This window comes from Rhea americana, unplaced genomic scaffold (assembly GCF_003343005.1).
Source record: "Rhea americana isolate MKP2758 unplaced genomic scaffold, rheAme1 scaffold_48, whole genome shotgun sequence".
NCBI classification, from domain to species: domain Eukaryota; kingdom Metazoa; phylum Chordata; class Aves; order Rheiformes; family Rheidae; genus Rhea; species Rhea americana.
Window position 1 is genome coordinate 3,135,632 of NW_028186623.1, and position 24,302 is coordinate 3,159,933.

The following is a 24,302-nucleotide window of genomic DNA, read 5'->3' on the forward strand; positions in this document are numbered from 1 at the left end:
GCTGTGCCTGGAAGGTAGCTTTCATACAGGATATCCCACTCTCCTTGCACAGGGGGCTGTGCAAGGCCTGGGAAGCACCAAGGGGTCAGAGCCACCTGAAGCTCTGCCAAGCCCAGAAAGAAGTGTCTGAGGGCAGGGCTCTGAAGACAAAGCACAGATGTGGCTCTTGCCCTTTGGTATGGGTGGGAGCTCTCCCTCTGAACGTGCTCTGCGTTGCCCAGAAGCCCTGGAGCTAGCAGTCACTAACCCTGGAGATGGGAAAGAGCCCACTGAGTCCGGAAAAGCAGAGAGTTAAGGGAGGCCTCATTTCTCTTTCCCTTGCTTGAATGAGTTGCCCAGTTAGCAAATCAAGATACAACTAGTTAGCTGCCACACAGGAGGGTAAAATGCTCTGAGGCTTTTACATAAAGACAATTACATCAATGGAGTATTCTAGTATTATCAACACATGGAAGGACTTTGTATGTCAGATACTGAGATTTATCATCTCTCAGCATGAAAATTCAAGAAGCTGGAATATTTAATGCTATGTTCTGTAATTCTAGCTGCAGGCTGTAACCAAAGTCAATGGACTACTTACTGTCTCCCTTCATTATTTCCCCAAGTCGTAGTCCCGTAGACTTTTGACACCTTCCTCCCCACAGTCTAAGATGTGTGCAGGGATGTACGACTGGGGAGGGTAATAAAATGACCCAGTACTTAGCCATTCATTTGACTTTCTGCTTAGCTGCAAAACTAAAAAGGGACCTGTTTGTGTGAAGCTGTTCCCATACTGTCAGCAGTTGGATCTCCTCTCAAGCGTAACTGCTGCACCTGCCAAGAGCAGAATCACCAGAGATCACAGCAAAGTAGCATTCAGACACTGCTGAGCTTTGAAGTGGCCCATCTTTAGATTTTATCCTGCCTTCCCAAGACCATAGGAAAAGGTTTCAGTTTTAATCCCAGCATCTGGTGTGCACTTGGTTGCAGAATAAAAGGTCACTCACAGAACCCATGCAGATTTCACTTATCACATGGAGTGCTTCTGCCCAAACTCTTCTGGGTAGAGTCCTTATCCCAAAAGCCCTGCAACTATACCCGAACCTTTCAGGAAGGTGAGATCCCTGGATGGGCTAAAGAGGTGGTCCTGGCTTCACAGCAGCAGCAGAGTTTAGTCGTGGATATGGATCAAATCTAGGTTATAGGTCTGGTTGTGGATAAGACAGCCCAGTAACTTGCCTCCTAGACAGTGAACTGCTAGGGAGACAAGCTGCAGATTATAGAACAAGCTCTGTTATAACGTATTTGAAATGAATGAATAGACAAAAGAGCCACCAAATAGAAATAAGGAGTTTTGCCACCCACACAGCAGATACAATGAGACCTTCTTGTGCTACCAAGAGATGACCCAGCTGTTTATTAAACTTAGTCACTTTTAAAATGTAGAGGGTATGGCCTTTACATTCAGGTCTAAGGAAATCAAATGGCAGTGATCCCAGTGATTTCACAATTTGGCTTGTGTTCAAATTGTAGATTATGTTAACTGCACAACAAATTCTGAGGTTCTTCCAGTTTCTTGCTTGCACAGACTTAAGCACACATCTGTTACCTTCTTCTGGATAAATTCTGCCTAGAATAAAGGGGCAGATTTCAGTTCCAGCTATTCCTGTGTGGTTTTCTCCCACATTAAATTAGTCTTTATCATTCACTCTGTAATAAGATCAGCTGTGAATCACAGAAATTAAGCACTGGGATTTGCTTACATCACACTTTTACATGATTTTGTAAACTGGTTTATAATTTTTTCATCACAGAGCTGGCTCTGAGAAAAACAAGAGCACCTTGCTGGTAAGAGTTCTGAGGTGCTGAGCGTAGGCTGGATTCAGAATGCTTTAATAGAAAAGCATTCAACAACCCTGGCTGCAGATTGAACAGGAGAGCTGCAAGCAGCAGGCAGGAGACAAGATTCTCACACTGAAACTTGAAGTTCTTCTTCTTTTTCTTTTTTTTTTAATCTGAAAGGGAGAATGGAAATTGCCTACTTCTACTGGATGCTTTTTTGCTTCCCATTAAGAGAGAATGCAGCTAAATAATACCCGCCAATCTCTATTTGTGTGGACTCTTGCAGTAACTTACAGCCTCAGGTTCTTTCCATTTCCCTCAAAAATCAGTAAGACAGGACTTTCTAAACTGTATTAGCTATGATTTGATTACAAGTCAAAACTGTGCTCCCACTGATTTTGATATGGTGTTGCAATATTGTCTTTGAAACCTCTCCATAAAATGCTAGCAGCCTTAGTGTAGTGCTTAATGGAGTTACAGCAGGCACATGCCTGGCCCCAGATGAACTATGGAACTGTTAATATCTGCTGAAGGCTGGGATTATAATGTATCTGACCCAGTGCCCAACACATTCCACGCTGTCAAAAGCTATACTAAGACTAATAGCTAAGTTTTGCTGAATGCATCTAAAAAGACTAAAGGCATGCCCTGTCTGTGTTTCCTCCCCCCACCATCTATCATTTTTTAAACTATACCAGCAATACCTGCACTAGTGCCTGAGGAGTAAAGGGCTTAGGTGTATTTTGGAGCAAGTGGGGAGGACAGATGTTAGCTGTTTATTTATTTATTTTTTTAACAGGATAGTTCAGCCCTCTGCTGACTCTCATTCACTAAACTCAGGTTTGAGTGTTTGAGGTGTTTAACTGAGTTGCTGATGTGTTTACCTGAGTTGCCTAAAGTAAAAGCCTGAGAACCTTGGGCACCCTCTATAGTTGATTCAGGAGGTTATTGAGCCAACCCAAGATCTGTCCTGAGCTTAGAAGAATTAAGGTCTTCTGTGCTTAAAAATATAAACAAATATAAGTGCATATTTTGCACTATACATTACAGAGCAGTGGAACCGACTGTCACATAGTGTTGTGGAGGCTAAAAGATAAATGCTTTAAGAAAAGGAAATATAAATTAGAATAGGCTTGGTGATGGCCTTCAAATATTTTGGATCTCTGTGTTCAGTGTGATAACCATGGTAGAGGTCCTCCGGCTTTAGAGGAGTCTGACTGCTAATTTATCATAGTGCTAATGTGATCAGAATTAAGCCCATTCACTTCCTGAAACCACTGGCTCACATCCTGTCTGTGTTCAGCCATGCAATGGTGCACATCTTTTAGATGAAACCACAGAAACTGAGGCCTTGCAAGGCAGTATATACATACCATTTTGCCAAAGCACTGTTCATCTGAGTTAAGGTGTGAGGGTGATTTGCCGAGCGTCACGTTCTTTTTAAGCTCTGCCCTATACACTCCTTGACAGATACCACGCTACTAATGCAGGTCACATTTTACAAAGTGTGGCTGAAGTACTAAAGTAAGATATTGTGCAAATGTAATATTTTATTAATCAGGCATCATGTTCCTATGAATGTGGTAAGAAAGACATACCTAATCAGAACAAGTATGTTGTAGAACAGGTTTCCGTTTCCAGCGCCAGCCCTTGCACATACTTTGCTCGTGGTCTGAATCACTTGCTAACGCTGCAGGACTTCCACAAGAGTTAGCCCTTTGGTTGGGATGTTAGTTCAGCTTTTACAAGCTGTGTCCATGCAGTCAGGCTCCAGGTTCTTTTCTGAACTAACAAGCTCTTCTGGCTTCTATTGCTAATTCTGATGGGTTATTCTGTATTACAGAAGGAAAAAAAGAAAAAAGAAAAGAAAAAGAAAACCACACACTGGCCACAAATTGCTGTCTAACTTCAACTATACATATCCTGTATGCTTCATATACTGTATGTATATAGTGTAGGAGTGTATTGCATATGTGTAAATAAATCTGAGTGTATGCTTGTATATCCACTTATAGCAGATGTGTATGTCAGTAGGTATACCTCCTGCTGTGCATTTTTATGTCTGCTAGCCCTAAATAATCCCTGGGATCTTCAGCATTATACATAAGATCCCTGTGATCACTTGGAGTTACATACACCTGTAATTGCCTTGAGATGCCTTAGGGAGAGGTAGGTGGTCGCAGAAGGTTTGCAGAAATGGAGCAAGCCCTTTCCTTCTCTTCCTGAGTCAGAAACACGCAGGGGACATAAAATATCAGGGTCGCTTCACTGCAAGTTCCTGAGGACCGTAGGGAAGCCAGACTGGGCAGTAAACCTAAGTATCAGTGTCTGGGCACAGGAAGGGACCTTCACTATCTTTTAGATACTCTGTTCTTCTGCTACGGCTTGTATCACGGAAAATAGGGGTAAAAGTCAGAAGTGCTCCAGGGGCTGCCCTGGCCTTGGCAAGAAACCAGAAGAACACGACTTTTAAAAGTCACGACAGTTTTAAAACTTGCAGTCTGGAGGAGGGGAGTTATCGTTTCTCTCCTCTGAAGGCGTCATGAATAGGAAGGGGGAGGAAGGGACAGAAATCCTGTATTTCAACATTTCCTTTCACCTAAGGTGGTCCGTGAAATCACCTGTCACCAGAATGTGTTTCCGTAACTGGAGCTAAAATTAGAGAAGAGCAGTGACGGCAGATTTGCAGCTCCAGGTTTCTGACCTTTATTTCCTGTCCAGAGCGTGCGCGTTCTCAGCTCAAGGACAGTCGCGTGTTGCTGCCTGTCAGACACACGCTTTTGGGAAGAAACCAAAAGGAAGTAAGGGACCGTAATTCTGGACTGCATTCAGCGCTTGATACGTGTGCGAGAGCAGCGACACTAAAAAGGGAAAAAACCACACACAAAGCCCAGGCGAGAGCTGGGCCTGCCCGTCCGTGGCACGTGCCTGGGACGTGCTAGCCGGGCCGGGGAGGAGAGGTTTCCTGCGTGTTTACGCTATCGCTGAGTGGCCTGTGCTGGGGAGGGGGAAGGCGACGAGGGATGCGCTCGGCAGCTGGCGGGCAGCTCACGGTGGGCTCCAAAGCTGCTCTTCTGTTGCCCTGAATGTCACTTACAGAGACAAAACGCTCCCTAAAAACATCAGCTGGCACAGAAAGCCCGGTGGGATGAAAATGGCACCGAGGTAGCCACTCGCAGAGATCCAGAAGCCTTCTCAAAGCCGAACCCTTAAGTTATTTCGGAGCTTTCTGAAAACTTTAACCAGTATCACTGAAGTACCCAGCTCTCAGAAAGCCGGTGGGTTGGGCTTCCTACTGTCGTTTGCTTTCGGCAACCATTTTAAACACATGCAAAATAGGGGAAAATATTCCTGGTGTGACAGGTTGCCCTCTGTGTTTAGAATGCAGAGCGAAGGAGAAAGCAAAATATTTGGGCGCCTAAGTCCATCCCAGTCACTGAACTCATTGCGATGTAAGCATTTGTTTTGGGCTTTGTTGAGTGGGAACCTAAATGTCCTTTCCAACATGTCCTAATAGATGCCACTCTGCCATCAGCACAGAAGATTCGGTGACAGCAATTATTGCAAACATTTACATGTTCTCATCTCATCTCAGCCTTGTGTTCTGAGCAACTGAAGCTATGCTAGTCTCGCTGCCCAAGCTGATCACGTTTCCTCACTGAAGCTCATTTTCAGATGACTTGGATATCACTAGCACAGAAGTGAGGGAGGAAAATCAGTGCTTACAATCTGATTCAAAGGCTACTGAATCCAAGGGAATGATTCCTCTTCAGGTCAGGATGGTCCAAATGAGGCAAGACAAAAGAAAGCTTTGACAGCAGTTGGTTTTGGGGGAAAGGATTTGTGTCCTTTGCTAAGATGGAAAATGACTATTTTAAAAGCAAAGGCAAAATCCCTGCTGACTTGGGGAAGGTGATTATGGCCGTGGAAAGGTTGCAGTGGTGAAAGGCAGATGGGCTCCAGCCTCTAATGAACAGAACTGAGTGTGGCTGTGCTGGATATACAGAAGTACCCTGTTGTGAGAAATGAGATAGTGAGAACTGATAATGAGAATGAAGAACTTCCTTTGATTATTGTGTCTTATTTCCTATAATGTGACCTGCATCTTTAAAGAAAGCTCATCTGTTTGGTTTTAGATCCCCCTGTCTTCATGTGGTTAGAAGATCCTAGGCACTAGTATTAAAAAGAAAGGTTAACCTGAATAAGGTAGAATAAGAGCCTCTTTTTTTTCTCCATTTATATGCCATATTAATGTAATATAACACCGGTGCTAAAACTGGAGTGATTTTGGACTTACAGCAGAATCTGGCATACAGGCAAGTGCAAAATACTACGTGGTGGAAGCTGACATGGTGCTAAGAGAATTGCTGAGAAAGAACTAGAGACAACGGTTAAACCCAGAAAGCATGGTGCATCTGTTTCTGCATATTCTTCTCTAGCCAGTAGTGAAGCTTGTTCTGTTCTTGAGACAGTAACCAGTCCAGCACCGTGGCTTTTGCCAGGGTCCGTTTTGTAGTCTGTATGGACAGGCCATTTAGCAGTTGCGCTTGACCGCTGGCTCAGCATGAGATCAACAGCCACAAACCAGTGTCAAAAACCTTCTATCTTGTCATGAATTAAAGGCCATCTATGTGGCAGGCACTTGCCCGTCTCTCTCCACAGTACACTGCTGACCACTCTTCCGGAGGGTCTTCTAAAAGTAGAAGAGATCAGATCAGAATATTTGAAAATAGACCTAGGTGGCAACGGTAAGTCCCTGCAGCACTACTGCAGACAGTGGAGGGAAGCTGTACTAGTTGTGAGCACTCCTGCCTGTGGCCTGTGGGAAGCAGAACAGCAGCTTGCTGCCAGCTTCTACTCAGGAACAGATAGACATCAGCATGGCTGTATTCAGCCTTGCAGAAGAGAGCAAAAATCACTTGCTGGAGTTGAAGGGCTGTTGTCCTCATTCCCACCCAGCACATCAGTGTGGCTGACCAGTTACATGTGGAGATAATGTTGTTCTGGGTGAAGAAGATGAAGTAACTAAGACAGTTTTTATAGGGCAGGAACCATCTTGTGAGGTTATCAAATTTACCTGGCCTCAGCAGGACCTGTAGGCCCCTAAGTGTCTTTCAAAAGTGTGGCCTTTTTTCCCTGCTCAGAGCAAGGCTGAAGATGTACGAATGGTGGCTGACTTGCAGCTTGTTGCCTGGTCTGGTGTTGCAGGTTTTTGATGTGACAACTGCAGCCGTCACTTCTCGGCCTTAGTCTAGTCTGCTGTAAAGTAAGAATAACAGCACTTAGGAGTCTTTTAACTTCATTGAAGAAAAACTGATAAAACGCCTTGCAAATGTCAAGGGTTGCAGTGCCTGTTATAGAAAATGAATGTCATCCTAACTTCCTCCCTTTGTTTTTGCTTTTGAGAGTTCAAGATATTTAATAGCATCTTTCCTGTTCACTAAATTAATGTCCCCAAAGTGCTTCTGGAGAATATTCACAGACCTCTACAGTGTCAGCTAAAACACAAACCCATTCCCTAGAAACAAAAGCAAAGTGATACAGTATTATGGCATGCAGTATCTTGCACATATAGGAGGAGGTTGTTACACAAAGCTGGGGTTTGTCTGAAAGACCCACTTGGAGAGTGGCACAGGTACTGGTTAGCACCCATGGTTCCTTTCACAGAGAGAGTGGGGATAGAGGTGGAATTGTTGCATGTCTAGATACCTTAATACTTCCGAAGCTCTAGCCTAAATTCCCTTTGAAAATAGAAACTGAATTCAAAAATTATTTTAGAAATGTTACACCAAGATTGCATATGGAAATTGGACTGATAGCTTGGCTGCGAACAAGTTACGTAGAATTGGTCTTTCAAAAGCAGGTGCTGATTTTGGATGCTTTCATTTTAGGTGTGCATGGGGTCTGATTTTCAAAGACAATGAGCATGTATCGTCTGGGCCTGGATGTGTGAGCACTCACATACACGTTTCTACCTGGTTAGAAATGGAAAAATGAAAGTGTGAAAATAGAAGGTTAATCCTTCTGTACTTACAGTTTCAATATTTGTGAAATGGGGACTGTAATAACACTTATCACCTTGCTGCAAGATGGCAAAGTAAGTCACTGTAAATTTCTCTGCCATCTTTGCATTGCAGTGGGTGGCAGAACATTTACATTTACTATAGAGCAATATCTTTACTTGAAATTGTTCCTGTATGAGTACTAGATTAGGGACATGAGCCACAGCATGGGCAGTGGGTACAGCAATAATTAGAGCCAGATAATGGAATTGCACCTTTCACAACAAACAGGATGCACATATATACATAAGAGAAGAAACCCTGTTGATTAAAAACCAAGAGGAAATGAAATTAAAGAGACACTAATCCAGATAATCAAATTGAGCAGTTCTAATGTGGGATGTCAGTTAGCTTATGGTAACAACAACAACAAAGGACTATCAGCAAAACTCCACCCAGTGTCACAGTATTTAGAAACAAAAGTGTTGCAAAGGCTGTGAGCCAGCCCTGCATTTAAGCATATGAGTTAAAACCAATGGAACTATTCATGTGTTTGAATTTAAGCAACATGTTTAAATCCTTTGCTAGACCTGCACTCAGATTCATACCAGCTTTTTCCTTGAAAGCGGGGCCCAGTGGGAGAGCCTGTGGAAACCTGTATGATCCTTCAGAGGATGAAATTCCCCTCTCTGCACAGTGCAGTGCTGGAAAGCTCAACTTCCCCTTAAATGTTCAAAGGCCAAGGGATGTTTGTACTCTATGACTATGTATATTTTAATAGCTCTTCAGCAGTGGAAAAAAAATCTGCTCAGACCTCGCAGGGTTTGGATTAGATGCTGCCAGGATTTGCCAATTGTTTTCAGCCAGACCACCAAAACCAATAATGAATGAGTAAAAATGCCATAATTTTCAGGATTTTCATTCCAACTGAAAACTTGTCTCCTGCTTTGACACATACCTTGAAGCAAAGGGACAATTATCTAGTCACAACACACTATCTCATTTGCATAATCTCAACTAAATTGTTCTGCTGCTTCAAATACTTTTGTGATTAGAAAGATATTCCACAAATAAACTGACTACATGTTACTGACACTCTCAAGTAATGTGTTACAAGTAAGGGAAAGATGAAGTGGCATGGAAAAAAACAAAAGATTTCTTCCTTGCCATTATTACACCCAACCTGTGAAACCACAGAATTTCATCTCTATTACTAAAATGGATGTCATGTCAAAGGTCCTGTAAGACTTGGAGACATGTAGCAAAATTGAAATACTGTTTTGTAGCTGGAAAGCTGAGATAGATGCTGGAACAGTATCTGACTGCCACATAGAGTCCATTTTTGTGTTAGTTATGGCCTGCTGGCAAATTCAAATCACCAAGATCTAAACCCAGCACTGCTGGAGGCTCTCTTTGCATCCTCAAGCAAATAGTTTTATGTGTTGGGGGGGTGTCTAGTTTTCAGAGACACGGAGAGTCAGTCAGCCATGATTTTCCATAGCAATTTTTGGCTTTAGGTAATCCATTTTGGACCTCTGAAGAGCTTGGTTTCCAGAGGCAGTAGGCACTCAAGATTCAGAGCTAGTTTTGAAAATCTTCTGGTGAATCCATTCTCATTCACAAGGGGAAAAAATCAACCAGCAATACAATGTTCTGTGCACTGCTAAATAATTATTTTTAGACTTTTGCTTTTGCAGGACAAAAATCCTGCTCCCCTGCTAAGGGATCGCTAAGCCTGAAGCATTCCGGTATCCAGCTTGAAATGTAGTTCCTCTGATCGGTGCCTCAGGGCCTTGCAGCCTTTTCTTGCATCATTCTAAAAGATCCATTCACAGTTTTTTTTTTGCTTATCTTCATATTTTGGCTAATCAGCCTTTACTCTACTCTTTTCAAGTTCACTTTGCACCAGATGGGCAAACACCAAGCACAAGCAAAGAAATCAGCAGCTGCTCACAGGAGTTTCCTAGGAGAACATTGAAAGAACCACAGCAGGCTGCCCAGTGACCTTGGCTGGCTGACTCATAGAAGAATCATGGCAAGACGCATTTCTCGAGCACTCTGAGTAGCTAAGACACAGCCTAGACTAAAATCACAGAGGCAATGTGCTGGCAGAATTTTCTCTCCATGTGATGTGCCTTCAGAGCAGCTAAAGGTCATGTGAATGACAGCTGTCGAATGTTTGTAGACCTAGAAATCTAACAAAAACGCACTCAGATCACACATTTCTAAACTGTGATCTTCCTTTTCAAATTCACAAGGATTTAAAACACTTTATGCAGATGAGTATCAGTAGCTTTTGAGCAGGAAATGGTTTAAGTCAGAAAGATACATTGACCCAAAAAGTCAAGGTCTTTATAGGAAGTTAATTCCTTTCTCAGAGATGGCATCTGATGAACTTTGGGAAGCTGGATGAAGAAATGGAGAATTCTTATAAATGCTGATTTTTCTATCAATGGAATATTTTACTTTAGGGAGAAAAAAAAAGAAATATCACAAGGGGATTGGGTCATGTTCTTTTTCTCAATATTACACTATTTTTATCAAATCAAAGTGAGGCTTAAAAAAGCACCCAGGTAGCTGGTTTCAGGTGGGTGCCAGCTATACAACTCGGTCCACGGGGGTGGCCTCTTATATGCAATGGAGCTAATGCTGAGAAGGAAGGGGAGTAGATAGGGTAGGTGGTAGACGCTCACGGAGCAGTGACACCTGTGATCACCCTGTAGAACTGGCAGGAAATGGCCTCAGATGTTCTGTAACATCACAGCGGGAGCTATCGGAGCCTGCGTGATGCGGGTCCCTTGGGTCCAGCCTGACTCCTCCTCTCTCCAGCCTGCTGCACTTGGCTCACACGTTCCAGATCCAAACAGTAATGGTACCTGGGAAACCAGCTGCACAGGCGCTGCCTGTGAAAACAGCACTGTTTGCCTAGTGAGGCAGCAACTCTTGAAAGTGTTTGGAGGCCCCTGGGTGCTCTCCGTGCACACAGTGATCGGGCAGTGAGTAGATATGCTCAAAACAGACTGAGGCACGGAGCTAGAGTCACTATTTATAAAAGACTTTGTATTCCCCACATGCGTGTGTTGTGAACGAGGAGAAACACCTAGGTTTCTCTTTTTCTCCCAGAAGCTAAGATGCTGATTCTTACTTACGCAGAGGCTCTTTGCATTACCTAAATGGTGCAGAAAAAAGCTTTTTCTTTAAAGATAATGTAGAGGAAGCTTTGGTAGAAGTGAAAGTCAGGTTGTTTCTTGATAAAGTTGTTTCCTCAGCTGTATTGCTCCAACAAAGTAAATGGTGCCAGGCTGATTTATGCTACTAGAAGGCTATGCCCTTTAGAACATGTATGCATTTATGATATAGCTGCTCTATGGGGGGGATAAAGAGACTGTAAAGGCAATATAAATATGTCTTTTAAGGTAAAACTGTAATTTACATTTGCACTCCAAGGCTCATTTCTGTTGCTCATGCACTAGTATAAATAAGAACCAGATCCAGTTCTTGTTTAATTTGAGAATTCTTTGAACTACAGCTGGGAGAACCGACTACAGCTTATCCCTGGGCAATATATTGTTATCTGACACTTGTTAAGAGTTGGCAGCTACTCTCAGAAATAAATATTGATTATGAAGAATAAATTCAATATAATAATAGTACAAGGGGCAGGACACCATTGACACCATTACAGTGTGCAATTCTGAAGTGCCCTTGTCTCAGGTGGCTAGTAATAATGTTAACTAAACCTTGATGCCTTCTCTGGCATCAAGCAAATTGATGCATTCCTTCTTTTTAAACTTCTCTGCCTGTAAAGTGGGAATGATACCAATTTCAAAGTAGCTGTTCTTAACAGTTTTGTTCTTATACAACAGTGAATTTCACCCATCATTCTAATTCACTGTAACTATGGGTAATGATCAGCAATAAAAGATTTTGGGGAGAATGCTGAAATCACTGCCTGTCAGCTGGAGATGGTATTGACGGCTTTCCTATGTGGCCTCTCCCTATATCCCTCCCTAGAGATACTTGCTCTTTCCGACTCATATTTAGATGGGCAGCTCTTTGGAGCAGGGATCATGTTTTCCTTTTCTGTTTGTACAGCCTCTAGCACAATAGGATTGCAGTCCATAAAAATCAGGTCCCTATTCTCTAGTGTCATACAAGGATAAAACAATACTAGTGTTTTATGTCAGCACAAACCCAGGGCTTAAAATCTGCATGAAACAGATTCAACAACCCTCAATAAAATAAAGAGTAGCTCAGAAATATAACAGCACCAACGTATATATTTCAGGTATTTCCGATGTCACTTAACATATCCCTTCCTAAGCTGTAGAAATGTAGAGAGCATCTTGATCGCAGATATTCAAGAGAAGCATGTGTTCAAGTGCTTTGCTGAATCAGGCCATTAATGAAATTTCTGTAGTTTAAGAACTTGCTGTATTTCATTAGATTCATTAAAGAAAATATTCACTTTTAGAAATCAGGAGATGAAAAATCTTTCTAAAACACACCAACCTCTACTCTCGCAATTATTTAACAGTCACTATCCACGAATGATTAATTTTGAATTATCATGAACTGCAGTGCCTAGCTAATAAGATGTGAAAGGAAGAAATGGCACTTGCCTTGCTTTTGATAATAGCAGCGAGGGAAGAGGTGTGAGTGGAATACGGCTAAAACCTTTTTCAATGTCAAACTATTAAAGGCCAATGTGTTTATCACAGTTACATATCTTTGAGTATGCCCCTGCATTTCTAGCACAGAAGACATATTCCAACATTTACTATGGCCTGCTGTTTGCTCAGCAATGTATATAACCTTTTGCTAGCGTTTTCATGCTAATCTCCTAATGACAGGGACTGGCCTGCAAGGTGCTCATACTGGTGCTGATAGGAAGCTTCAGTCCTAGGGACTTGAATTTGGAGTCTGGGGAAAACAAACACATCTCCTGTCACTCGTTCCAGCTTCCTGTTTATATTTGCTTTCTTTCTGTTTAAATCTTACACTGCTGCCTGATGGGTGAAAGTCAGGTCCTGAAAAACCTGTCAGGAAATTGTCATATACAGACACGCAACTCTGCTCTGCTTACTGATCTTTATTCTTTTGGGAATCCTTCTAAAAGAGGGAAGGCTAAAGCTTCACAGGGAACAGAGGAGAGGTGTCTGCCCCCCTAGCTATGTGAGATCAGCATATCCTGGCTGCATATCGTGAGTTCTGGATATTTGGGAGATTCCTTTAAAAGTGCCTTTTCCAGCTGAGGCTTGTCAAAAGCTGAAGAGAAATACTGGAAGAATGGATTTGATAGGGCAGCACCTGTCTTATGAACATAGACAAGAGGTTCAAGATACCTAAACCACTGTTCAGGTGGGTTCTCAGCTGTTTTGTTGTGATGACTTGAGCAATTCTCTCAACCCATCAAAGTATCTCCTGCTGCTGGTTTTCCCCCTCTGCTCTGCACTGCTCTCTAGATTCAGTCTTTGTGCATGAATGGGTAGTGTAGGATATGGGGGGGGGATAGGATAAAGCCAAGCCAAGCCAAGGCCTATTCTTTTCAGGTTTGTTTATATAGCGGGTGAGTAAGACACAGATGCCGTGGTGCACACCATTGTAATGCACAAAGCCTGCAATGAGTCTTGCTGATGGAATCCAAAATGCTGTCAGCTGCTGAACTACAGCTCTTTTGATGACTCTGCTTGTTGAGGATAATTAGACTGGTGCAGTACACACATGGATGTCTCTATTCTTTTCGCAATTGCAGAGTACATGCTGCGAATCCACTATGCGTGCCAGTTAAAACCTAGGGCAACATTTTCAAGTGTGTATAAGACTTAGGAGTCTAAGATTCACTTTCAAAGATGACTTAAAACCCAAGTCTCATCAGGAGCCAGTAGGCCTAGGACTTGGCATTTAAAGGCAGCAAAGAATTTTTGAAACTTTTGCTCATGGTCTTTCAAAGGGTAGCATTCCCCCCAGCTTCTATGTATTCAGTAAGTCCCAAGCGCTGTCAGCACCCTTCGAGCATGGGCTATTGCAAAGTGGCAGAAGTAATCTAAGCGTAACCTCCCAGATGGCTTTATAAGGAAGCACTGCAGAATTCTGCAGAAACAGACCAACCCACTGCTGCTGTCACCAAGCCTCCAAGGGGGAAGAATGATCAGCATTTTCTGCAAACAAGGCTCCTTTCAAATGGTCCATGCTTGGTATCCAAAAGCATGAGTTAGTCAGTCTTTGTCGTAAGAATCTCATCGGTGAATTTATACTGGCTCCAGATAGTAAAATCAGGGATATTCCCATATACAAAATGCAGTATACAGGTCCAGGTCAGTGCAGTGAAAGAGAAAAAGGGGCAGAAGAGGAAAAGGTAACATTGGTATCTCTGTGTCACTGATAACTGACATTCTGCCTGAAGGGGAATTGCATGCTAAGGATGACATTACTAACTCTATGAGTTTCTCATTGCTGATGGAGGGAAGGCACAAGTGAATTTTCAGGCTCTAATGATGCCACGCAGGATCTGGGTTACACTTTTTGAAGCTGCTTTACTCCCTAGTGTAGACAGTGGGATCAAATTCAGGTCCTTTGCTCCAAGACAAATCAAGAGAGACAGAAGTACAAGCAAATGTTCCGTTACAGCTATGTCTTTTGTATACCAAAATGAACGAAGTACACAGACACCGGAAAAGTTGCTAACTCTTCTTACAGTATTTGCAAAAGTTAGATAGCCCTAAAAGTACAGCTCAGAAACCCAGAGACTGCTGTATTCTGGCTGACTTGCCACTGAACAAGAACTCATTGCATATGGTGATGCTACTCACATATTTGAACGCGACATTCCAGTAAAGCACCATGCATGAACGCACTATGACTTTTTTTTTTCCTGAAAACGTGGAAGCTTGCTTTCTGAGCAACGAGCACTTATGCAGCGAGCATTGCAGAGACTCACTGACCTTGGCTCCACTGTAAGCAGTGTCCGCAGAAGGATGTTTTGTTCTTAAAAGTTTTCTTGATATTTATGGCAGAAGCATTTTCTTTGTCAGTGTCAGACCTGAATATCTGTTTCACTTTTCCCAGCTGCCAGAAGAGATATGATTGATGTCAGTTATGTGTATGGTACCCAAATCACTGAGGTAATACAGAGCGTTACTGCTGCTGTTATCGTTTCAGACTGTGATCTTATCAGAGAACTGACTTCTTCAGCCTCTAATAAGAGAAAGTCTCTCCCATTCTGAAAACTTTATACAATGTCATGGAAATAGATGTTATTCTTATATCAGATATCTAAGTCTTGTGATTAAGCTAATGGATTGAAACTCTACAGACCTAGGTGCAAGTACCAGCCTAAATACAGATTAGATGTATGTATATATATATACATATATATATACAAGCTTCTCTGTGCCTTAGTTTCCAGGCTATACAGTGTGAATAAAGAGCCCTCTATGTTTTGTTGGTTTGGCTCTTTAAAATAAGGAACTGTCTTTGATAGCAATCTCCCCCATCCCAAATGCAATGGAACTGCTGGCACTTAGCAGTCTGAATACAGAAGTAATAATCTCTTAGTCTCACGGCAGAAATCTGCAGTAAAGCTAATGAAGTAAAATCCATACGCAGAGCAACCACGGGACTCAGTCCCAAATGTACGTTTTCTCCAGCCTTTCTCCAGTGTACCTTCCTGGCAGCTGCTAACTCAATTGCAGTATCCGTGTTGCACTGCGCAGTACAGACCTGTTGGATCCCTTCCAGCACAGATGTACAAAATTGTTCAGAGGCCTCTGCGCTGAACCTAGGAATTGCAGTACATGAACTAGACCAGTTAATTGCTCAAACTGTTGCTCAAGTTGCAACACAGAATCTCATCCGTTAAACTCTGGCATAGGCAAATAATTGTGTGTCTCAGAACTTCTCACAGAAGCATTAAACAAGCACTTAAAAAGGGATGGTCACAGCAGGAAAAGCAGATCTGCCCGAGTCATCAACAGGTCACAAATGATTCCTACAAAAGTCCTATTTAGAAATGTCCACTTGTCTAATGGCTGATACGCAGTACTGGAAATGGAAGCTTTTCGACTGGACAGTTTCTCTACTGGATAGTCCAGTGGCTCTATCCAGGACTGAAATCTACTGTCCTGAATGATAAACACAGAGCGAGCATCAGGGCAAGATTTTATCCTAAGCCCTTGCAGCTACATCGCCAGAGTTTTCTATTCAGTAGCTTAAGATTTCCTCCAGTAGTATTGCAGACTTGGAAATTCACTTTCAACATACCCGTCAAAACTGCTTTTGTAAACTATTGCATCCATTTACTTCTTCACTGGGGCTGGAATTTCCCTCCATATCCCAGGCCAACACAAGTCACTGTGCATTATGAAAAGCTTTTTCAAGCTTGGGCTTTTAAGGGGAACTTAAATGATCACTACATGCTGGGCTAGGCCTTTATAGGGGGATGAATTCAGCCAACAGTATTTACTGAAAAGTAACACCCCCGAAGGCAAGGCTGTGAAGGAACAGAAATTACTTCAAAATCTGAGGATTATCTGTAGCACTTTTTTCCCCTTGCGATATTCTCCCAAATCTAGCTCAAACCCTGGAGAGATGAGATTTCACAGCCTTTCTGTACTGAAATACTGCTATGTTGCTAAGTCTGTTACTAGGCAAAATATGTTTTAGCAGTCTAGAAAACATTTTCAAAACAGAAGAGAAAATTTTACTGTTTGTAAACTGAATCTGAGCTTCTTTTCTTTGTGAATAATGAAACTCTCATAAATTCTCATTTTTATGGAGAAACAAAATCAAAATCAAACCATCTTGGTTCTACTTAGGTCCAGGGAAAATGTAATAGAGCTTTGTAAATCGACTCCTCTTCAAGCCCACGAATGCTGAGTTAGATCCAGGTGATCTTTTGTGGGAGAGAGGAAGGAAATGTGTAGCATAGGGGAAGTGGTGAAGTTGATTCACTGTAAACTGCACGATGTTCCTGGCTACCCCCTTTTCACGAGGGCGAAGTGTGTGCAACTGCATTTAGCACCAGCAGACCCACCACGGAGCACCGCATACACTGAACCTCTGCGACAGACCTGTCTGTAGAAGGCAGCCCCCCTTTTTCAGGCTGAGGTTATGGGAAGGAACATGAGCACAGCTTTGGAAAGCTTTGCCACCTGTGTGAAGAACAGTGCTTATCTCTTCTGCTTGTCACACAGAGGATGGCAACCAAAAAAGCATGATGCCTATAATTTGTGTGCTCTGTTTATCGGTTTATCATTTTTGCCAACTTGAGTAATGACAAGGGCCAGAGACTTTATCTTCTAGGTACAGATCTCTCCTGAAACAGTACTGCGGTGCTGGGGGCTGAACTCAGAATTGTACGCAGAAACACAAGTAACATTTAAAACTTTTTATGTGTACATATTCAGGCACATATGTACACATCCAGCATTAAAATGAAGAATGCAAAGTTTCTACTCATACTAAAATTTTAACTTGCTGTTTTTGAGAATGTTTTGGAGGAGTTTCAATTCTGACATGAAACTTCAAAACTGACAATCACTGAACTCTCAGATTCTAGTGCCATTCTGATTTCTGCACCATGCAGGCTAGAGGATTTTAGTCACTTATCCCTGTATTAGTTCCAATAATTTATGTTTGGTCAAAGGCTATTTTTCATCCTGAAAAGACTAACAATCCACCACTAAATTTTCTGATGTTCAGCATTACAGAGATGCATATTATGTATAGATTTTTAAATTATTTGTACATGAATAATAGTTTAAACGATCCCCTGTGGTTTCAACAGCCTGCAAATTACATTGTGCTTCCCCTTGTATTCACTCTCAGGAAGACTATCAGGAACACTTGTTAACGGGATTGTCACACAAGGATGAGAGGTGCCGGCAGTCTGATAGATCTGTGGATGTAAGCACTGGGAGAAGATCCATTACAAGAAGGTGAGATACAATATTTCAGGACAACTGGAATGGACAATGGTGTGAGTTTTTGTTCTAGAGGAAGCTTGTTCTTGTGCTTAAGGTCTTGAGACACTGGCGATCCACTTAGACTTCTGTGTGACGCTGGGCAAAAGGCTCGTCTCAGTGCCCAAATTGCAGAATGGGAATCATAACATTACCTTTGCCTTCCTTCCTGATTTAAGTCAGAAGCAACTTGGGATAGGGACAGTCTCCTCCTTTGTGGCTAGACAGTACGTAATATAATGGGATAATTACAAAATAGTAAGTAATGATTCTGTGCTGACAAAAAAAAAAGAAGCTCTTCACAGTAGTAATTTTAAATGCTCATATACTGCAGCAGTTTGAGCAATATCTGTTCAAAGGTAAATGCATCCAAAGGTAGCTTGTGTCATTGCTGCATCACTATGTACCTTACAGTAGCCCCACTGAATTGCAACTGTTGCTGTGGAGGAGGAAAACAGAGATAAGAGAGAAGTCTGGCCCGGAACACATCACACAACTGCTCTTTTATCTGTGCAGAAAAGGACTTCAGTGGGCAGTGGGGAGAACTTCCTGGGTTCAGTCCTGTTGCTCATGACGTTTACCTCAGTGGAGCACCATTAATTTCAATACTTGCTCTCAAATTATCTTAGCACAGAAGGGATGGATCATGTCCTTCTCTGATAGACTCCTTTTTCTGCATCCCCCAATAAATGGGCAAATAAAAGCTTATTTAATAATGTCCTGATTTGAACAAGAGATCTATGGAAGTTTAGCACTAAGACACTTGAAGCTTAAAAGTCTATGACGTTGTCTCTTGGCGGAAAATTGGATGAGCCACACTGAAACCTTTAACTGAACCAGTCTATACTTACTATCTAATAATACTCGGAAATCATATTTAGCTTTCCACCTCTGACTATTTTAGCATGCATAGGGTGGAAATGGCTAGATATCAGCCAGGACTGTATCTTGACAAACCGTTGTCAAATAGTTAAAGGGCTGTCCAAAATATTTCACAGTCAACTTAGACTACATTGAGGATAAGCTTTGTTTGATAAAGAAGAAACAGCAGAGAGAGTGAAGTAACTTGGCAAAAGTAACACAGAACTGGGAAAATAAAACTAACACAAGACTCTTAAGCCCTTGTCAGCATTGCAAACCCAGGGTCATGCTGGCCACTTGAGCTTTTATTGCTGCTACAAACTGTAAGCATGGAAAAGAATTATCAAATAATCAGTGTGTTCTTTCTTGAGTGATAAAAGGTGATCTGTCCATTGCTAGGAGTGTGAGGTACACACATTTTCTGGAGCCGAATCAGAAGCTGGAAGTTAGGCCATGTGGATACTCCCCGGTACCTCAGTACAGCCTCAACACCAGAAGCACAGATGCCATCTGAAAACAGCTCTCTTGGTACCTTCAGGTTGCTCCTGTGTGTGTTAGCCCAGCTTCAGCAGCACTACGTTCCCCTGGCTCTAACACGAAGCCAGAAGGCCCACTAATGCCAGCAGTGATGGCATTTTGTGACTTGCCTGATAGACTAGTCTGACAACTCAGAGCTTTGTTCTGCATAAGCCATCAAAACAGATGGTCACCACTTCCAAGTATCAGCCTGACTTGTATTTGTACGCAGGATCTGCAGTCATCCACAGTCCCCTGCTTAGCTGAATTCTCTGTCTCCAGTTGGTAACTGTGGCTTTTGGCAGAAAAGGGTGGTGGGAGGACTGTAGGTAAACTCAAAAGGCTTTTAGGCCTAAGAATGAGGATATTGTACTCTCAACCATGTCCTTGCGAGGCATGGCATGTTTTACCTTGGTAACTTCAGTAATCTCAGCCTCCTCTAATTCCTACTTGCCGAGTAGTATGTTGTGAGTTAAAAGGCAGCTTTGGGGAAGCAATGACCTGTGGGAAATTATCCTTTTGCTGTGTCTCTCGTGCTTCTGAGCCTGTGTATCATTCCATTGCACACTGATGCCAGCATGGCAGCACTTTGTTGTTTGGTTTTATCTCTGTTTTGCTTTTTATTTGTATTTTAATGATGATTTATTTGCAGTATTTCACACAGGCCGAAATAGTGCACCCAGAGATACCCCACAAAGGAAAAGTGGTCCCCCTCCCTGTAGAAAGCTGAATTATCAAACAGGTTTACATCACAGTATCTTAAGTTTAGTCTATGACAGGTTTTGCCCTGCTGTCCGGTTATATTTGCAATAAGTACTCTTTGCAGTTGAGAATATTTTGCTCTTTTTTTTTCTGGCTTGCTTTCTGTGTTTAACCTTCCCAAGCTTCTACACTGAAGCTCTGATTTCATTTTTGTCAAGTGCTAGCATTTGCCTTGACAAGAATATGCCCCATATCTACCCAGCCCCTCATCTAATACGAGGAGACCAGGGCTGACTGTCAGCCTTGATGGCACTGTTGTAAAGGTAATAACTAGTTTCATTCATAATATCACAGCATTTTTTCCTCTAACCGCTCTGAAAGGGGCACATCTGCTTTTCCACACAAAATTGGAGCATGAAGTCACAGATCTCTTACTATCTTTGTTTGGAGGCATCATCTTGATTTCTATAGGTGACTACAGATCACTGACAGACATAAAGAGTATAGGTAGGATAATGGAAAACGCACATTGGATTTTGTGTATGTGCTAACGAAGCCATGGCAGTGTCATGAATCCATACATAGCATTTGTCCTTAAACTGGCATGTGTATGTCTTTGTGGTTTTTCAGCTGTATCTCAGTGCAATTTTCTTCGTAAGTACAGAATTCTGACTGGTATCAACAACAAAAGGAGAAACTTAAGCAGATCAAGGAATCATCCAAATCCCTGCTGGTTTCATTTACATCCTAAAGCACACAGTCCCACTTCAGGAGTCACTATGTTTAAAACAGAACTGGGGGAGTCATTATTAAGTTATCATTAGGTGCCTGCCTAATTAATTTTAAGCATAGCACATGCTGGGAGATTACACCAGGGCATTGCTAAATTGGGCAAGAGAAGCCTACCACATTGGACTACTGATTTCTTTTTTTAAAGTGCTCTGTTCCTGTTTTCTTGACTTGCATGTGGATTAAAGAAAACGTCCTGGGTGACTGAATAGTGAAGGCAGTCGCGGCAAGGACTGCTCATTTTCATAAGACGGCATAGCATAGGCATAGGAATAACGGGCTCTGATTTCACCTCAGGGTGTAAAAAAATTCCCTTCGCGGCTGCATCAGAGCGAGGAGCCCGGACTCGGCAGCGCTGCCTCCGCGCCGTGCAGGGGGCTGCTCCAGCAGCGCGGGGCCCGCCCGGCACCGCACCTGCCGCCCCGCCAGCGCTCCCTGGGCCCGCGCAGCGTCCCGCGCTGCCCGGCCCGCCCCGGCCGCGTATGCTCCGCATGTCCCCGCTCCGCGGCCCTTTCCGGCCGCGCATCCCCGCGCTCCCCGGGCCGCTCCGGCCGCGCATCCCCGCGCTCCCCGGGCCGCGCATCCCCGCGCTCCCCGGGCCGCGCATCCCCGCGCTCCCCGGGCCGCCCCTTGCGCGCATCCCTCGCTCCCCGGGGCCGGCGCTCGCCGCGGGATGGAGCGGCACAGCACAAGGCGCACGTCCCTCCTGCCGCTGGAAAAGGGACGGGGGGAGAGCCAGGGGGAAGGGGCCGTCGGCGAGGAGCGGCCCGCGTCGCCACTTACGCCCTGGCTTTCGGGAAGCCCATTGACAGCAGGATCTCCAGCGACGAGCCATGTTTGATGGTGCCAGCGCGGTGCTGCCGGTTCCGCCGGGGGATGACTTTGCTGTAGAGCTCCTCTTTGGCAGCCATGGCGAGCGGTGCGGGCTGGCCGCGCTGGGCCATCACGCAGCCATGGCCGCGCGCACACGGCCATGCACACCCGCAGCGCCGAGCGCCCCGCCGGCGGCCGCGCACGGCTGCGCCCTCCTCCGCGCCGCGCCGCTCACGGAGCGCCGCCCGCCCCGGCCCCGGCCCCGGCCCCGGCCCCGGCCCCGGCGGCCGCACGTGCGCGCCCGGCGCGGCTCATGCAGCCGCCAGCGATTTCTCAATGGAGCGGCGGGGAAGGAGCCGCCCGCGCCGCGGCTCCGCGCACCGCCCGCCCCCGCTCTTAAAGCCGCAGCCAGGCGCGGCGCTGCCCCCCGCGGCGCCGCTGCCGCCCGGCCCCGGCCAAGCCCGGCCGCAGCCCGCAGCGCCCGCGCCCTCCGCTGCCCCCCACCCCGTGCGCGGGGCGCCGCAGCGGGGGGACACCCCGACCCGGCGTGGGCTCCGCTCCGAGCAAGGCCACTGCTGGGGCGATAGGAGAAATTAGGCTTACTGAAAATGACAGCAGCAATCTCCCTCCCCCCCCCAAAAAACCCCAAATAATTGCTTTGATTTTGGGAGGAAAAGCTCTGCACGCTACGGACCTAACTGTGCCACGGCGCCAGACAAAGCGCTGGGAAGAGGTGGAGAGCCCTATACAGAACAGCTGGGCTCCAGGAGCCTCAGCTCGGTGAAGCGTTCAGGCATGGTTAAAACAGATCTGCTTAGTTGTGGAAGAGATGTTCTCCAAAACTTGTGCCTTGATGTTTCACCTTCTGTTTCTCCATCCTTCTCAACCCTCTCCGTGCCGCCACATGGAACATATGGGCTGAAGGCGTTCCTGTTTCTGGGTAGGGGCTGCCCTTCCCGGTTTAAGGCCTGCTGGGACACAGAGCGCTGCTCCTCTTCCCTGCTCTCCTCTTCCTCCTACATCCTTCCTCGCCCCCCCCCCCCCCCCCCCCCGAAAAAGCTGCAGGTTCTGGTAGAGTGGGAGGAACAAGTATTGCTCCTTTCTTCGCAGTTGTGTTTCAGTTCGTATTTCAGTTTGGTTTCAGCTTGGGGTGTGAACCAAGGGGCTCATGCCCGTGCTCTGCAGGCGAGACATCTCCTTCCTCTCCTGTCTCTCCTTTTTCTTCTTTTTTCTAGCTTCCCCTTCTTCCCTCCTCCACTACACACACTCCCAACAGCCTCCCCATTTTACCCTTCTCTTTTAAAGACAAGCAGATACCATTACTGATCTCTCAGCAGACCCAGCTCACGGTGTGGTAGAGAGCAGAAGGAAACCATAACTCTGGCAATTAAGAGGTATTTATTTTAAAAAATAATAGGTTATGTTTTTGTTGGGGAAGGGAAGCACGGGACTTTTTTAGTAGTTGGCATTGAGAAATCTATCACTACAATTAATAATATTAGCTTTAGGACAACAAACAGCTAATTTGTTGTATCAATGAAGCAAGAGACAAAAAAAATCCCCCCCAACTGTCCGCTTATTCTCCTCTGCCAGTGTGGGCTGGTGCCTGACTGTTTATTTTCTGCCCCTTTATCCAAAGGCACGATGAGAAACGTCCACATGCTGCAGTCAGCACAGGCGTGTTACACTGGAGCCTGTGTTCCCGCAGTGACAACAGGCCAGTAAGTCATCCTCGCACTGGCTGAACCAACAAGCACCATGAAAATTAAAGCTCAAGGAGGACATTACACAAAGCACTACTTGTTCATTTTTGAAGTCATTTTTAACTCCTTTGATGTTTCTGAGGCACAGATTCTTTAGCTTACCCCTGCTATTAATCGACAAGAACTTCATTAAAGTCAGTGAGTGAAACCAAGGAGACTTTAGTCATGGTTTTCAGCAGTGTTAGGCATTTTGCAACTGTGAGATCAGGGTCAGCCAGCCAATCTATTGCATTTTAATGAAGGAATGTGGTTTAGGATTATCAAAAACAATACCTGCATTAAAATGAATATTGCCAGAACCACCAGAAGTGGTAGTCATGGACCCACAGCCCACTGCTAGGTGCAGTACAAAATACAAAAAAGTTCTGCTTTCCACATCTGCAAAAGGGGCAGATTAACAGCCCAGATTAACATTGACCCACGCTCCTACCTCCCAAATGAAAACAGCAGGCAATTTCCAGGAGAATATGATCAATGTACAGCAGTCAGCAGCCAACAGAAATCTGCAAAGACTGTTGTGTCGTAGCTTGACCTGATAGGCTTCACTTATGCACGTTTTCTTGGCTCCAGCTGTATTACGCAATCAGGAAATAACAATAAAAATGTAATTTGTTATGGAAGTAGTTTCCAGAGACTTTGCTCAGATTAGAATCCCTTTCCTCTAGCTGCTACAGTTCCATATAATCAGTTTAAAAAATCTGCATTATAGAAGTTACCTGTTTTGTTGGTTGGACTTGAAGATGAATTGCTACAACTAACTCTACTAGAAACATCAGAGTTAGAATAAACAAGAAGGAACAAAAATAGGATGTTTATACATCTAGGCTAACTGAGTATACAATTCGTAGTCCATCAGTTAAACTTGCTGCATACCTGGCTTGAAAGCTTTGTTCAGTTCTGCTGGGAGAACCACCTCGTGTCTTGTAGCTTCAGCCAGTGCCTCTGCATCTTATCTGGCTGCATTTCTCTTTGTGAAAATCATTTCATTGGGAAGCAGCCTTTTCTTTTTCGACAATTAAATGTTCCTTGAAATAATGCTTCCTCCCACTTTTTTTTTTTGTGTGTGTGATGGA

At 44.2% G+C, this 24,302-nt stretch overlaps 1 protein-coding gene across 1 annotated transcript in view; it reads right to left on the reverse strand.

The window, feature by feature from the left end:
- The window catches only part of UBASH3B (ubiquitin associated and SH3 domain containing B), a 78,866-nt gene extending 57,134 nt beyond the window's left edge, over window positions 1-21,732 (reverse strand). The window contains exon 1 of the mRNA XM_085316818.1: window positions 21,437-21,732. Within this exon, the coding sequence (XP_085172944.1) occupies window positions 21,437-21,597 (161 nt within the window). The 5' untranslated portion in view covers window positions 21,598-21,732. The remainder of the gene's footprint in view (window positions 1-21,436) is intronic.
- Between the last annotated feature and the right edge of the window lie 2,570 nt (window positions 21,733-24,302).